We start from the raw sequence: 17,500 nt of genomic DNA, 5'->3' as shown, positions 1-17,500 counted from the left end.
ACGCACACAATTATGCCAATGTAAACCTCACTTACCGACGGAATGAAAAAAATCTTGAGAAGATTTACCTTTTCCTGCTCTTAACAAGGATGACCTCTCTCTCTCTCTCTCTCTCTCTCTCTCTCTCTCTCTCCATGTCATCTTTTTTTTTTCCCTCCTTTCCCCTCCTCTTTATCCTTTGCTTGTACTCTCCCCCCCTCCCCATTCACTGCCTCTCCCCTCTTCCTCTCCTCTCCCCTCCTTTATCTCTCTCACCCTTCACCCTTAGTGTCAATCAGCTTACATTCTATGGGCCCGTCTCTCTCTCTCTCTCTCTCTCTCTCTCTCTCTCTCTCTCTCTCTCTCTCTCTCTCGTGTGTGTGTGTGTGTGTGTGTGTGTGTGTGTGTGTGTGTGTGTGTGTGTGTGTGTGTGTTTTATATAACCTCTCTCTCTCCTTGTGAAGTGTTCAAAACCTTTACCGCCGAGAGAGAGAGAGAGAGAGAGAGAGAGAGAGAGAGAGAGAGAGACAGACAGACAGAGAGATGGCACGGCATACGATATCACAAGGCATACAGGATCACCCCTTCCTACACACATATACATACACACACGCACATAAACTTGCAGACACACAGAAGCACATCCACATACATGCATACACCCGAATACACACATATGCATAACTACATCAACCCACACACATACACACACACACACACACACACACAGACACACACACACACACACACACACACACACACACACACACACACACACACACACACACACACACACACACACACACACACACACACACACACACACACACTCATATACAAGGACACACGGCCTAAAAACACACACACCATTACCAAGGGAAGTGAGGGGAGGGAGGGGGAGAGGGAGGGGAAAAGAAGGGGAGGGGAAGGGGGAGAGGGAAAGGATGGGGAGGAGAAAGGACCCATGAGAAAGGGGGAGAGAAGGGGAGGATGTAAGAGGGTGGGAGGAAGAGAGGCAGGGGGAGGGAAAAGGAAAGTGGAGATAGAGAGGAGGTGGGGAGGAGGGGAGGGGGAGGGAGAACAAGAGAAGGATGAACGGGAGGAAGAGGAAAAGGAAGGATAGGAGGAGGAAGGGGGGGAGGGGAGGAAAAGAAGGATGGGAGAAAGAAGAAGGGAAGCGTTAGGGAGGTAGGAAGAGGGAAGGGGGAACTAAAGATGGAGAGAGAGAGAGAGAGAGAGTAATGGAGTATAGTGGAGCGTCCCAGGTGTGCAGGCTCTAATCACCGGTGTGTGGCCAGGTGGGGTAATTGACCATCCTCTTATTCTCTCTCTCTCTCTCTCTCTCTCTCTCTCTCTCACACACACACACACACACACACACACACACACACACACACACACACCTTCACCAACCTATCCACCTCAGCATAACCCCTATAACCCAAATGATCAATATAATCACTCTATCAAATATAACCCAATACCCTACATCATCGTACTGAAGAGACAAACAGATCCAATTTCCTCGCTCTCGGAGATCCAATACTGTTACCTAGTTAATTAGGCGGATCCACACCTGCACAAAGGTAATTATAATCCAGGTGTCTATTTAATTTCACCCTGATTGTGTATAATTTACTTAATGTATAAATGAACTCTTTTTTTTTTTATTCATTTATTTTGTATTTATTGGTTGCAATGAAGACTTTTTGGTGTATTATTCGTGGCGACGGGAAGACACGCACACGCACACACACGCACAGAAACACACACACACACACACACACACACACACACACACACACACACACACACACACACACACACACGTAAATTCACCCACGGCTACACATATAATACATACACATAACACACAGACGTACACAAACAGACACCTGCCAATTCTCAAGTAGTCTCTCTCTCTCTCTCTCTCTCTCTCTCTCTCTCTCACCTGTGCAATCCTAAGCACGTTGTTATAGGCCGTGATACGTGGCAGGGGAGGCAGTGGTGTTCCGTCCTTGTACCACGTGATGCCGGTCATGGGGACGCCCGTCACGTGGCAGGTGAGGTCAGCGCTGTGTCCTAGGTCAACCCGGGTCACTCTAGGTTCAACGCGCACGCTCAGACGCTCCCTCACCTTCACGCTCACTCTGCGGAGGTCGAAGGAGGGGGAAAGCGTGAGTAGAGTGTGTGTGAAGAGGTAGGGTGAAGAATAAATGGTGACTGATAATGATGATGATGATGATGATGATAATAATAATAATAATAATAATAATAATAATAATAACAAGCATCAGAAGCATCAGTAGTAGCAGTAGTTCTAGTAGTAGTAGCAGCAAACGGAACAGCAGCAGCAGAAGTAGTAGTAGTAGTAGTAGTAGTAGTGGTAGTAGTAGTAAAAACAGCACCACCACCACAAACAATAATAATAAAAATAGTTAAAATAATAATAATAATAATAATAATAATAATAATAATAATATTGATGATGATAATAATAATAATAATAATAATAATAATAATAATAATAACAATATCAACAAAAAGCCACTCCCTAAACAAGCTGCCCTGCGGTGAAAAAAAAAACATTCATTCCATTAACATTCAGCTGCCCTGGAACCATACTGAAAATTTTTGTGTCATACTGTAATAATGAAAAGAACAGTATATATATGTGGTGTGTATAATAATAAAAATAATAATAATAATAATAATAAATAACAGGGATATGGATAAATTGGTGATGGAAATGAGTGTGTAATTGGAGGGTGCTGGTTTAAATGGCCTGGCAGTGGTGGTGTGGTACTGAGAGAGAGAGAGAGAGAGAGAGGGAGAGAATATGATGCAAACTAGACAGACACCACAATCATAATCCAGAAAGAATGCACCACCACTACCACCACCACCACCACCACCAATCCAAACCCCCCCCGACAAACACAATCCCAAACAAAGACAAGCAATTACAATCCAATCACACTTATGCTAAAACACCCGAATTATTTACCTGGGCGAGGGAGAGAGTAAAAAAAAAAAAAAAAAAAAAAAAAAAAAATGGGTTCCTCTGAATACATCCAATTAAGTTTGCTCTGATTAAAAACACCTGCATAAAACTCCATCGCTGCCACTGACGCCAAGTTTCGTGTGTGTGTGTGTGTGTGTGTGTGTGTGTGTGTGTGTGTGTGTGTGTGTGTGTGTGTGTGTGTGTAAATTACCTACCAATCGATCTATGTGTGTGTGTGTGTGTGTGTGTGTGTGTGTAAATTACCTACCAATCGATCTGTGTGTGTGTGTGTGTGTGTGTGTGTGTGTGTGTGTGTGTGTGTGTGTGTGTGTGTGTGTGTGTAGGTGTCTGTCTGTGTGTGTAAATTACCTACCTATCAATCTGTCTATCTATCCATCTATCTCTATATATACATGTGTGTGCTTTCACCTTCAATGCCTCGAGTCACAAAACCATCACAATACCCCATCCAGGCTGAGAGAGAGAGAGAGAGAGAGAGAGAGAGAGGGAGAGAGATAGCCAAGCCGATCCCACCAACGGTAAGTATTTCTGGATATAAATGCAGTGAAAGGGGGTCGCGTGTGTTCAAGGGTACAGTGCATCTCAAGACCTTCCCATTGAGGTGATCGTCTTTATCCTCTCCTCAGACGATTTTATTCATCTTTATTATTTTTCATTTATATCCTGTGACTCCCTCTGTGATACTTAGGTTTATTTATTTATTTACTTTGTTCTTTATTTATACTGGACGTGGCTCCGCGTTGTGAAGGGCGTATGTGAGGCTCTGGGGAGATGTGACTGATCTGAGAGACACGGCAGCTTTTTTCTAATTTACAATAAGCTTCGCAGGAACTTAACAAAACCATGATTCTTTTCGTGGACTTGACAATCTTGCTGATGTTTTGAAAGACGTAGAGGCACAGGAAAAAAATATATGGCTTCTAATATGGTCAGAAAGTTATCAATACACTGAGCGACGCGGCAACGTTGCTTTTGTTTACTAGCGGCAACGTTGCTTTTGTTTACTCTGTGCATTGAGGGGAGATTTGGCCCAGATATCTATATGAAAGAAGGAAATATGAGTTGGAGAAAGGGCAGCTTGACGGTGGAGGATAGAGTGACGTGGAGGCGCTTTCCTTGTGGTCACTCCTTCCGGGATTAAGGAGTCTGGCTATAGATATGGACTGACATGTGAGTTTTGGATGACTTGGCAACCTTGCTTTTGTTTTGAGAGGAAAAATGGACGGTCATTAATGAAGTTAGAAGCTTATTAGGGTCTAGGGAGACTTGGCAACGTTGCTTTTGTTTACCATGTCCAGGGAGGGGGGAGGAGACTTGGCAGGGGCGCTTCTGTTTTGAGACTTGGCAACCATGTTTTTGTTTTGAAAGATGTCGGGAGCAGGAGTGAAAAAATGGATGGCCTTTAATGTAGTTAGTCAGAAGGAGTTTATTAGCTTGACACAAGTTGCAGGCACTTCAGGAGAGTTTAAAAATGGAGAGTGTTTGAGGCGCGGTGGAAGTTGATTATGGGAGGAGGTAGGGGGGAATAGAGGGAGGGGAAAAGGAAGGAGGATGGAAGGAGAAGGGGGAACGATTTTGAGAGGGAAGGGAGGAGGTAGAAGAGGGAAGGGTGAGGGGAAATGAAGGGAGAGAAAATGAGATGAAGTGGGGAAACAGGGAGAGGAAATTAGAGGGGGAGGGAAATGGAGAGGGGGATGGATATAAGGAGGAAGGAATGGAAAATGAATCGATAAGAAAATGAGATGAAAAAGAACTGGTGAGTGGGAAGAAAGAGAGGGAGGGGAAAAGGGGAGGGAAAGGGAAGGAGATGGATGGGTGGAGAGGTGAGTGGAGATAAAAGAATGAGGGGGGAAAGGATCAGAAAGAGAGAGAAAAAAACGACGTAGAAAAGGGAGGGGAATGAGGCAGGAGGGAGGAAAGTAGGAGGTCGACCAAGAGGAGGAGGAGGAGGAGGAAAGGAGACAAATGGAGAAAGAGGAGGAGGGGGAGGAGGAGGAAGCGAGGACGGGGTGATAGACGAGGAACGTAAAGAAAACGAAGTGTGGGGGGGGAAGGGGGGTCATTTTTAAAGTGAGGGGTAATGAGTGTGTCTGTGAAGCAGCTAAACAGAGTGATTGACTCGCACATAAATCCCCTCCTACCGTGTGTGTGTGTGTGTGTGTGTGTGTGTGTGTGTGAAATACAGTAGACTGATAGACATGTAGAGATTGACAAAAAGACACACACACACACACACACACACACACACACACACACACACACACACAGATGGACCGCCCTGCAACATCCATCTGCATTTTTACCCCACTGTAATTACGTTCCTGTTAACCCTTTCACTACGATTACGCATTTTTATATCTTATTCGCTATCCTTTTATTCACTATTATTATTATTATTATTATTATTATTATTATTATCATCATCATTATGGCAGTGAATGGGTTAGGTGGTATTATTATTATTATTATTATTTATTTATTATTATTATTATGGCAGTGAATGGGTTAGGTATTACTATTATTATTATTATTATTATTATTATTCTGGCAGTGAATGGGTTAGGCTTCCTTCATTAAACTACAAATCAATACAAAGGACACCAAAGAACAATACTTAATGATTTTCTCGGGACTGATATCACGACTGACAATGGTATCTAAATTTATCATAAGGATAGCAAGGTAAGAAGGCTCTCCCGCACCCACCACCCCCTCCAGAGAAACCCGGCAGGAAAAAAGTGAGCAGGACCAATGCCAAAACATTAAGTACCTGCATATTTTATTTATTTTTTTTTTTTTGTTATTTTCACGCCATTTTCTTCGGCTTGGGAGTCAATTTTAACAGTGACTTAAATTTACTATACTCCTCTCACCTTCACCTGGCCCAGATTTTCGTCCTCTTGCAGATTATTTCACGCAAGTCAGTTGAGGACGAAGACAATACTACGACGCTACATCATTGGCGTAGCACTTCTTCGTGATTAGCGTCATATTTTGGTGTCAATTTATTATTATGACTCAGCATTTAAGATGGAAAGGTGGTGATTTTAGGCCAGGTTAGGGCAGTGTGCCAGCATAATGTAAGAGACTCCTTCGTGTGGTGGCACTGATATAAATGAGGGAGCTGCACTGCCTAGTTATACAAACGTCCTTTAACTACCTCCCCATCCCCAGAAAGGAGGAGGATGGGATGCAGGAGGAGGGCATCTTAAGCCTGCAGTCCACTGGGTTCACGTTTCAAATGAACCCTGAACCACAAAAGAAAATAACAATAGAAATAAAAAACGAGTCTACATCAGGTGCAAACAAAAGCAAACCGAGACTGCAAACCTCCACCAAGACGGAGTGTGTGGTAGACCTGATGGAGACGTTATCTTGTAATTATTATGCCAGCATTGTAGGCATTAATCATCGAGGTAAAAGAATTAATGTTGAATCTGCCACTATCCCTTGTACTATCCCCTACCCCTCCAGAAAAATTAAGCAAAATCCGTTCATAACTTCTTTGGCGTAAGCCTTCTTATAGATGTACAAACAAATCAACGCCATCAAAAACAACTTCCTATGTGGAGGTAAAAATCTCATCAATATAACCTGCGATTAATACGCTCTATATAATTAAACAATGCCGTTCAACCAATTACCTTCTCCTCAGTATCTAATTTCTCCCTCACCTCAATAATAGATTCAACTTTATCTGAGTTTCACCTAATATCAATCTAACTAACCAACTTCATTATCAACAGCATCATCATTATCATCAACACTATATATTATCATCATTACCATCAATTTCCATCATCATCATCACCACCACCAACCAATTTCATCATCACTATCATCATCATCATCAACAACAAATTAAACCTACCTTAAATTGGCCCAGATTTTCGTCCTCTTGTAGGCCAATTTACACATATCGAAGGCAGGGAAAACGTGCTACGGCTCTACATCCTTTTCGTAACACTTTTGGGGGACTAGCATCTGTGTGTGTGTGTGTGTGTGTGTGTGTGTGTGTGTGTGTGTGTGTGTGTGTGTGTGTGTGTGTGTGTGTGTGTGTGTGTGTGTGTGTGTGTGTTCGTAGTAGTACATACCCACCTACAATTCAATCCACTCTCTCTCTCTCTCTCACCTGTAGGAGTCCGTGCCAGCTGTGTTATTGGCCACGCAGAGGTACCGCCCTGACTGCCTTCGCGTGACCCCCTGCATCACCAGCTGTCCGCCCATCACTCGCCCACCGCCCACACCCACACCCAGGCTCACTCGTCCGCCGCCCTCTTCCTCGCGATACCAGCTGTGGGGAAAAGATGGTGCTGAGGAGGATGAGGAGGAAGACACAGAGAAAGAAACTACGGAGGAAGAGGGAAAGAAAGGAAGGAAGGGAAGGAGGAAAGGTAGGCAGGTAGGTTAATAAATAGGTAGAAAGGTAATGAGGTTGAGAAATAGGTAGGCAGGGATAAAGGTGAGAAAATGAGATATATAGGAAGGGAGGCATTAGGGTGAAGTGCAGAGAGAGAGAGAGAGAGAGAGAGAGAGAGAGAGAGAAAGAGAGAGAGAGAGAGAGTGTGTGTGTGTGGAGATGAGGCAGGAGACCCCCCCCTCATTAGGACCAAACACTATATATAATGAAGGGAATTAAACTGCAACAATATAATCACTTCAAACGAGGCCTGACGTGAGCTGATTAACCTCATTTAACTTAATGTCCTGACACTAATGACCCCACTGCTCTTACTGACTGACCTCTGCATATATACTGATTCTTTATGACCCCCACTATCACGCTTTGGGATGACCTCTGACCTCTTGAACTTCGATTGGAATGATGTGACCTGTAAGAATAATTTTGACCTATGACCTCAGATGTATGATAAACCTGATGAACTTTGACCCCTTGAACTATAAGTCTGACCTGACCTGACCCATATGGCAATTATTATGACCTAAGACCTAAGATTTATGACGTCTTGATATGACCTTTGACACGCTTAATTTAACACGCCGTCAATAAAGACCCTCTGACCTAAGATAACTTTGCTATGACCTAAGACCACACTGAAGGTTAAAAATGCCATCTGTAGAGTCAGAGGGGAAAAACATTACCTTACCAAATATGTACGAAAATTACTGAATACGAGCGAAATGTTATGGAATCCGTAGCTGGCTTAATGGGTGTATCAGATTATTTCAACTTTTCCCAGACGGTTTCCCTAATTTAGGAAAATAATTACCTCGCTCACAGCACACATGACCTAGCATACTCTCTGGATGACCTAACTTTACTGTTATTTGGATGCTACGTGACCTGAGCTGACCCGTGACCTCTCTATAGTTCTATCTATCTATCTATCTACTGCCGGACCCTTTAATCTCATACGAGGTGGCCACAAACAAATCGCCTCCACGTCACCCTCTCTATAGTTACGTGGATGACACTCACTGCACTTCCGGAGGTGGGTGACCTCTGGCGACGCACGGCAAGACGAGGTCATCCCCAGTCCAAGGCCGAACCAGGTCACGCCGGAGAAGCAGCTGAGGACGCGAGGGCAAGGGGTCACCTGGGGGGGGAGAAAGAAGGGAGAAGGTCAATAGATTAGATAGACGGTGGATAGACGAGAGTAAATAGACAGTTCAACAGATTTTTACACAGTTCACTATAAATGGCTGAAGTGATGGAATTCTGGAGAGAGAGAGAGAGAGAGAGAGAGAGTTTGTGTGTGTGTGTGTGTGTGTGTGTGTGTGTGTGTGTGTGACTCCATTACAGCTCCCTCTGCCGCCTCCATTGTCACGTTCCCTCTGGTTACCCCCCTGTCCAGCCATGCCTCTCACACACACACACACACACACACACACACACACACACACATAATCACGCATATGTCATTCCTGTCAAACACACTCATCTCTTCAACTTACACTCACACACACACACACACACACACACACATAATCACGCATATGTCATTCCTGTCAAACACACTCATCTCTTCAACTTACACTCACACACACACACACACACACACACACACACACACACACACACACACATAATCACGCATATGTCATTCCTGTCAAACACACTCATCTCTTCAACTTACACTCACACACACACACACACACACACACACACATAATCACGCATATGTCATATCTGTCAAACACACTCATCTCTTCAACTTACACACACACACACACACACACACACACACACACACACACACACACACACACACACAAAGGCCCAGCTGCATAGGGAGGAGGGGAGGATTGAAGGGGAGCTGGAGAGAGAGTATGTAGGGAACGAAGAAGGAATTTAAGCAGTGGGAGAGGGAGAAGTGGGAGGGAAGGAGGAAATGGGAGGGAAAGGAGAGAGGGAAAGGAGAGAGAGAGAGAGAGAGAGAGAGAGAGAGAGAGAGAGAGAGTCACTAAGTAGAGAAGAAGGGAAAGAAATTTGAGAAATGAATGAAAAAGGAGAGCAAGAATGAATGAGAGAGGTAAGATGGAGAGAAATGAAGGAAAGAAGACGAGGGGGGGGGGGAAAGGAGAGAAATGAGTGGAGGAGAAGAGGGAGGAAAGATGGAGAGATGAATGAGGGAGAGAGGAAAGGTGGACGGAAAATCACTGGAGAGAAAATGAAGGAAAGATGAAGAGAAATGAATGAAGGAGGGAGGAAACTGGAGCGAAATGAAGGAAGGATGGATGGAGAGAGGGATGGAGGGAAGGAGTAGAGAATGAGGGAGGAGGGGGTCATTGAGGGAGATTGTATGAGCTGGCTAGACCGGGATTATCACACGTTATTAGTGTTATTTCTGAGAGAGAGAGAGAGAGAGAGAGAGAGAGAGAGAGAGAGAGAGAGAGAGAGAGAGAGAGAGAGAGAATATCAAGATACATCCAACGACATTAATATAAACAGGGGGAAAGATGCATAGATAGACAGATAGATAGACAGACAGACAGATAGATAGACAGACAGATAACTACACGAAAGACAGACGGAGAGAAAACCGTAATATATAAAAGGATATTATTATACGTAGACGAATACATGCGGATATATAGACAGACAGACAGATAGATAGATATATGATAGATAGATAGACAGGGACAAATAGATAGAAAGCCAGTCTATTATATCTCAGGAAAAGGTGAATTAAATGACAGCAGAGAGAGAAGAGGAAAGTCCATTATACGTAACATTATCTATCTGTCTATCTATCTACACAGGGTATCATATCTATCTATCTGTCTACAAAGAGTATAGCAGGATTCATCTGTCCACCCATCTGTGTGTGTGTGTGTGTGTGTGTGTGTGTGTGTGTGTGTGTGTGTGTGTGTGTGAGAGAGAGAGAGAGAGAGAGAGAGAGAGAGAGAGAGGGGGGGCGGGCAATTCATATAACTAATCCATCATCACTTTCCATGTTTTTCTTTCTCCGCGAAGAGAGAGAGAAAAATGAGAGAGAAAGAGAGGAGGAAGGAACAAGGGAAGGGAGAGAAGAGAAAAAGATGAGGAAGATAAATGAGGGAGAGAGAGAGAAAAAGGGAGAACAGAGGAAAGAAGAGAGGGTGAAAAATTGGGAGACAGATGAGGGGAGAGGGAGGAAAGGGGGAGAGGGGAGGTAGGAAGGAGGGGAGCAAAGGAGGAGGAGGAGGAGGAGGGGAGGAGGAGGAGGAGGAAGGAAGGGAGGGAGGGAGGAAAGCTTATCATTCATCCACACACTTAATATTGTCGGGAGATGAGGGAGGGAGAGGGGAGGGAGGAAGAAGGAGGGGGAGAAGAGAGGGAAGGGGGAGGGGGAGGGGGGAGGAAGGAGGGGAGAGATGAAGGATGGAGGGAGGTGACGGGGCAAAGGGTGGGGAGAGAAGGGAGAGAAATAAGAAGGCAAAAAGGAAAGAAGGTAGGAAAGGCTATGGGGGAGGTAGGGAGGGGAGGAGGGCTGGGGGGGGAGGGAAGGTGAGAGGCAAAAGGGAAGGGAGAGATGAAAGAAGAAGGGAGAAGGAAAAGAGGAGAGGAGAAGATGGGAGGGGCAAGGGAGAGAGGAAGGAAGAGGATGGGAGGGAAGGGTAATGAAGGAGAAGAAAGGGGAGAAGGATGAGAGAGAGAGAGAGAGAGAGAGAGAGAGAGAGAGAAAGGAGGGAATGGGGGATGAGAAGGAGGAAGGAAGAAGGGGGAGGGGGAGAGGGAGGGGTGTTTATGAAAAAAGAAGGGAGTATCGTTGCCATCATTCAGAGCAGGACTTTATTAGGTAATATAATGAGGCGGGGAGGTGATGATGGGGAGGGGAGGGGAGGGAGGGAGGGAGGGGAGACAGTGAGTGGAGAAAAAGAAAAGGAAAGATGGAGAGGAAATTTTGAGAGAGAGAGAGAGAGAGAGAGAGAGAGAGAGAGATACAACCCTTTCCCTGCAACAAACCCATAACATTAACTCCCCTCACCAAACTTTCACTCCTCCTCCACCCCTCACCCATTTCCTATTAATCTATTTCCTATTTATCTATTTCCTATTCATCTACTTCCTATTTCTCTACTTCCTATTTATCTATTTCCTAGTTATCTATTTTTTACCAGCCGCGATAGTGATGCTGGTATTGTTTTCAGTTTGTCTGTCCGTCTGTTACCATGATAACTTCGCAACCGCTCAAGGTATCATCACGAAATTTTACAGGTGTGTAGTAGGGATGAAAATCTCGGGCGAGTTCGAAATTGGTGGGTGTAGGTCAAGGTCAAGGTCATATTCCGGGTCACGTTAGATATGTTTCGGCTCGCGGCTGGTGTGATTCCCTCCTCTAGTCTTTCTCTTTCCTCTTATTTTCTTACTAGTCTTCTTCCAATTTTTCTTTCTTCTTTCTTCCTTATTTATCTTTCATATTTTTTCTTCCTTCCTATTTTCCAATTTATCTTTCTTAAGTCCAATTTTTTTTTCTTCTCATTCTCTTATTTTTCTTCCATATTATTTTCTTCTCTATTATTTCCCTATTTTCTTCTATTTTTCTTCCTATTTCCTTATTATTCTTCCTATTTTCTTTCTCATCTCTTTATTATTGCCCTTAATTTCTTCCAGTTTTCTTCCTCCTCCTTCCTATTTCCCTATTTTTCTTCCACATTCCCTATTATTCCCTATTTTCTTTATGCTATTTACCATTTATTACGTTATTTATTTATTTACTGGCCATGTGGAGAGGATGGAGAGTGAGAGACTAACGAGGAGTGTATGTGAGTGAGGTGGAGGAAGGGAGAGGGAGGGGGAGGCCAAGGATGAGCTGGAGGGATGGAGTGGAGAGGTATATGAGAGAGGGGGTGGGTGTGAGCTGGGAGCAGGGCAGTGAAATGGCGGGGGACAGGGAGACATGGAGGCGATTTGTTTGTGGCCACCCCTTACGGGATTAAGGCGTCTGGCGATCGATAGACAGATAGATTTATAACACTATTTCTCCTACTCCTTACTTCTTTCTCTCTTCTCTCTTTTTCATCTTTCTCCCTCTTTATTCCATACATCATTCATTTCCTTTTATCTTCACTCACTCAATTTTCTGTTCCCTAATCTGCCTCTTCTGTCTACTATCTTTCTCTACCTCGTCAATCTATCACCCCATCTCATATTTATTCACTTTCTATCTATCGATCTATCTACCCTCTCTCTTGTCGTTCCACTGCTGTTTTCACTATCTATTATCTATCTCTCTTATCATTCCCAAGTTCTTCATATTCTGTCTATCTATCTACCCATCTATCACTTCTTATCATTCGCCTATCTCTTCACTTTCTATCCATTTATCTATCTATCCCCCTTCTCTTATCATTCCACTATTTCTCCACTTTCTATCTATCTAACTATCTATTACCTATCTATACCCTTCTTTTATTATTGCAGTATTTCTTCACTGTCTATCTATCTATCTATAATATACCTACCTCTTATCTATCTATCTATCCATCTATCTATCACTCCTCTTCTCATTCCCCTATTTCTTCATTTTCTGTCTAATTCCCCCTTCATCTATTTTCCCAATTAATATTTCTCTCTCTCTCCCTCTCTCTCTCTCTCTCTCTGTCTCTATTTTTTCCTATTTTTTCCCCTAAAGCCTTTGAAGAGGCGATTTTTTTTTTAATACTAATGTGGGTGAATATTCATGGTGCCCTTTTTTTTAATTGGAGAGAGAGAGAGAGAGAGAGAGAGAGAAAAGCAGGGATACAGAAAGAAAATGTCTAAAAGAAAACAAGCAGAAAGATAGACATACAGTAGATAGATAGACAGACAGACAGACAAAGAGACAGATAGGTAGGTAGGTAAAGAGAGAGAGAGAGAGAGAGAGAGAGAGAGAGAGCGAGAGAGAGAGAGAGAGAGTTCAATATTAATGTGTTCATTAATCAACGTCGACTCTTTCCATATTACAATGTGAAATAAGCAATGAAGACGGGTTGTGTGTGTGTGTGTGTGTGTGTGTGTGTGTGTGTGTGTGTGTGTGTGTGTGTGTGTGTGTGTGTGTGTGAGAGAGAGAGAGAGAGAGAGAGAGAGACCAGCAATAATAACTCTCCCACAAAGACGGTCATTTCCTGGATAATAAACAAGTTAATTCATGACCGTTTTGATATGGATAGGTACACATACTTAAAAACGCACACAAACACACACACACACACACACACACACACACACACATCACGTACATACAAGCATACACACACGTAACAGTGAAGTGATATTGTTGTCTGAGATGGATACTTACACATGTACTCAAAAAACGCACACACCTTAAACGTACATATGTATACACACATGTAATAATGTACTGGTTGGCTGATACATGCTAGTACTTTAAATGCCACGTACACATGTAACGTACACATGTAGGTAGACACTATAAATACGTACATGGAAAAGTCATACATACACTTCAAATATTAAAGTATGTGCAGTTTGAGGTACACACACACACACACACACACACACACACACACACACACACGTACAGTAAAATACCATATAGATAAACTGATAGACAAACGATTACCAGAGTGAGCAATACACACACACACACACACACACACACACACACACACACACACACACACACCGGCCTGGCATGTGGTGGCCAAACAACCCTTCCTTCCGCTGTGCTGTATTAAATGTTCAGAAAAAAAACGAAAAAAAAAAAAACGAGAAAAAGGAAGACAAGAACAAGGCCACACTTCGATATTAACAAAAAATTTTTCACTTCATTTCGGTAAATTCCTTTTATTTTTGGATAACTTTTTTGGTTTTATTTTATTTATTACTCCATCGCTTCAATATAGTCCTTTACTGAGTTGAATAAAATCCCTTGGTTGATATAGAGAAAATAACTGAATAATCGAAGTTATTTCCTGTGATAAATAAAAATGCTCCCTAACACCTCTTCCTTAGCGATTTACTTTTGGATATGGCTGGGTAATATCCCTTTCTGTGCGTTATTTATGCAGAGATGGCGACAATGGAAGGATTTATGTAACACAGAAGACCGTAAGGTGTAGTAAACAAAATAAATCGCTTAGGAGGAGGTGTTAGGGAGCCTCCTCAACCTACGAGAGCACAGACCCAGATGCTTTTTCTCAGGTATAGTCCTCGTAATGAAGGGGTTATTAATGAGACTGCTAATTACCTGGCGGAATCTCGTAATTAGGTAAGAGGAGGAAAAATGACGATGGATTTGAGGGTGATGGTGATATGACGATTAGAGAGAGAGAGAGAGAGAGAGAGAGAGAGAGAGAGACTGTACTGTTGGGATATATGCTTTGGTTATACATTGCCAAAGTCTCTCTCTCTCTCTCTCCCTCTCTCTCTCTCTCTCTCTCTCACTTGGTGCCGGGTCATAAATCTTTAGCACGTCATGTAATGGTGTAATAAAAGCACACCGGGTCAGCCTCACATGTACTCCCTCTCTCTCTCTCTCTCTCTCTCTCTCACACACACACAGGTCTATGTATCAGGTAACCAATTAGTCAAAATAATAATATATCTGTCCATACACCTGCATCATTTATCTCTCTCTCTCTCTCTCTCTCTCTCTCTCTCTGTACGCTTATTTATCCCTCATCTCTGTGTATTTATGTAAGTATGTATGTAGGTATGTATGTAGGTATTTATGTAGGTATGTATGTAGGTATTTATGTAGGTATGTATGTACGTATGTATGTAGGTATTTATGTAGGTATTTATGTAGGTATGTATGTAGGTATGTATGTAGGTATTTATGTAGGTATGTATGTACGTACTTATGTAGGTATGTATGAAGGTATTTATGTAGGAATTTGTGTAGGTATGTATGTAGGTATGTATGTAGGTATTTATGTAGGTATGTATGTAGGTATGTATGTAGGTATTTATGTAGGTATGTATGTAGGTATTTATGTAGGTATGTATGTAGGTATGTATGTAGGTATGTATGTACGTATTTATGTAGGCATGTATGTAGGTATTTATGTAGGTATTTATGTAGGTATTTATGTAGGTATGTATGTAGGTATTTATGTAGGTATGTATGTAGGTATGTATGTAGGTACTTATGTAGGTATTTATGTAGGTATGTATGTAGGTACTTATGTAGGTATTTATGTAGGTATGTATGTACGTATTTATGTGGGCATGTATGTAAGTATTTATGTATGTATGTATGTAGGTATTTATGTAGGTATTGGGGGTTAGGGTCGTTCAGTAAATGCAGTAATCGTGTACCAGCCATCACTGACTTTACTGCTCCCCCCCCCTCTCCCATCTCTCTTTCTCTCCCTTCCCCTCCCCCTCCCTCTCCTCTACCCCCTTCTCCCCTCCCCACTCTCACCCTCCACCCTCCCTCTTACCTTTACGTCCCTCTTTATTCCCCTCTCCTCATATCCCCCTCCCTCTCCCTCTTACTCCTCTTTCCTCCTCCTACTCTCACATTCCCCTCCGCTTCCCTCCTCCTATCTCCCTTCATCTCTTCCACTCTCTCGTGTCTTCTCCCTTCCTCTCCTCCTCCTCCAAATACACCCTCCACCTCCTTCTCACCCTCTTCTCCCTCTCCCTTCGCTAAGTTCTTGACCTTTTCTTTCCACACTGTCCTCCCAATCCTCCTACTCTTTCTCTTTCCTCCCCATCCTTCTCCCCTTCTTCTTCCCCTCTGCCTGGTGTCTCCTTCCCGTCTTCTTTGTCTTCTTCTCGTCCTCCTCTTCCTTTTCCTTCTCCTCCTCCTCCTCCCGGTCGTCCTCTCTTCCTTCCCACTGTCTGTCACGCTATCCTCCTCCCCTCCCCACTAGTTCTTATATACTCTCTCCCGTGACTGACTTTCCTCCCTTTTCTCTCCTCTGACTGGCTCCCTCTCTCCCAATTCTACCCTCTCACTGGCTCCCACACTATCCCTTCTCTCCCCTGATTGGCTCCCCTCTCCCACTTCAACCCTCTCACTGGCTCCCCACATACCCCTTTTCTCCCCGGATTAGCTACCCCTTTCTCTCCCAGACTGGCCATTCCTCTCCCAGGCCTACCCTCTCACTGGCTCCCACATACCCCTTCTCTCCCCTGATTGGCTCCCCCTCTCCCTCCCCCAAGCTCCCACACGACCCCCCTCCCGGCCTGTCATTGGTGGTGGGGTGGTTAGGTCCTGCTCTCTGATTGGCTGGGTGGTCGTTGTTTGAGTCGAGTTGTTACCCTCGTTAGTGGAGGCTGTTTTGTTTATATTGCTGGGTGGTTAAGGGTGGAGAGGTGGGGTGGGGGGGGAGAAGGGGAAGGGGGAAGGGAAGGGGGAAGGGGCGGGGGAAGATAGGGAAGGGGTATGGGAGAGAGGGTGTGGATGAGGAGGGGAGGGTTGGTAGTTTGGTGGATGATTATATTGGAGAGAGAGAGAGAGAGAGAGAGAGAGAGAGAGAGAGACAGACAGACAGACAGACAGAGAATAATAATAATAATAATAATAATAATATATAACGTACAACACACCAGACCCTCAAATCAATGAACCACGTCAAATAAACGTAAGTAACGACACACACACACACACACACACACACACACACACACACACACACACACACTTCTATCCTCTACAAATAATTAACAAATGTAATGATGATCAAATGACATTACCTGGCTATTAATGAGACCTTTATGTGATTTAAATACCTGGTGTGCAATTTATTTATTTTTTAATTTGGTTTGATTTGGAAAAGAGTGAATTATTATGAATTTACGGCCAAAAATGAGATTAGATATTGACAGGAAAACAATATGAATAAAAATATGAAGGTAAAAAATAATAATAATAATAATAATAATAATAATAATAATAGTAGTAGTAGTAGTAGTAGCAGTAGTAGTGGTAGTAGCAGTAGTAACAGAAGCAGCAGTAGTAGTAATAATAACAAAAACAACCACAACCACATCAATCATCCACAATCTCCCCAACAATTACAACTACAACAACAATCATCACCAACAACCACAACTACCACCACCATCCACAACCACCACCACCACCACCAACCACA

At 43.3% G+C, this 17,500-nt stretch overlaps 1 protein-coding gene across 1 annotated transcript in view; it reads right to left on the bottom strand.

Annotated features, from left to right (window-relative positions):
• LOC145417807 (cell adhesion molecule Dscam2-like) overlaps window positions 1-17,500 on the bottom strand; it is a 252,292-nt gene that overhangs the window by 115,618 nt on the left and 119,174 nt on the right. The window contains exons 6-8 of the mRNA XM_080286430.1: window positions 8,445-8,562; window positions 7,137-7,298; window positions 1,931-2,129 (exon numbers count right to left, since the gene is read on the bottom strand). Coding sequence (XP_080142556.1) covers window positions 1,931-2,129; window positions 7,137-7,298; window positions 8,445-8,562 — 479 coding nt within the window. The remainder of the gene's footprint in view (window positions 1-1,930; window positions 2,130-7,136; window positions 7,299-8,444; window positions 8,563-17,500) is intronic.

The sequence above is a fragment of the Coenobita brevimanus genome, chromosome 14, assembly GCF_032717465.1.
Source record: "Coenobita brevimanus isolate Jiangsu-jjx chromosome 14, ASM3271746v2, whole genome shotgun sequence".
NCBI classification, from domain to species: domain Eukaryota; kingdom Metazoa; phylum Arthropoda; class Malacostraca; order Decapoda; family Coenobitidae; genus Coenobita; species Coenobita brevimanus.
This window is presented reverse-complemented; position numbering and strand designations above follow the sequence as displayed.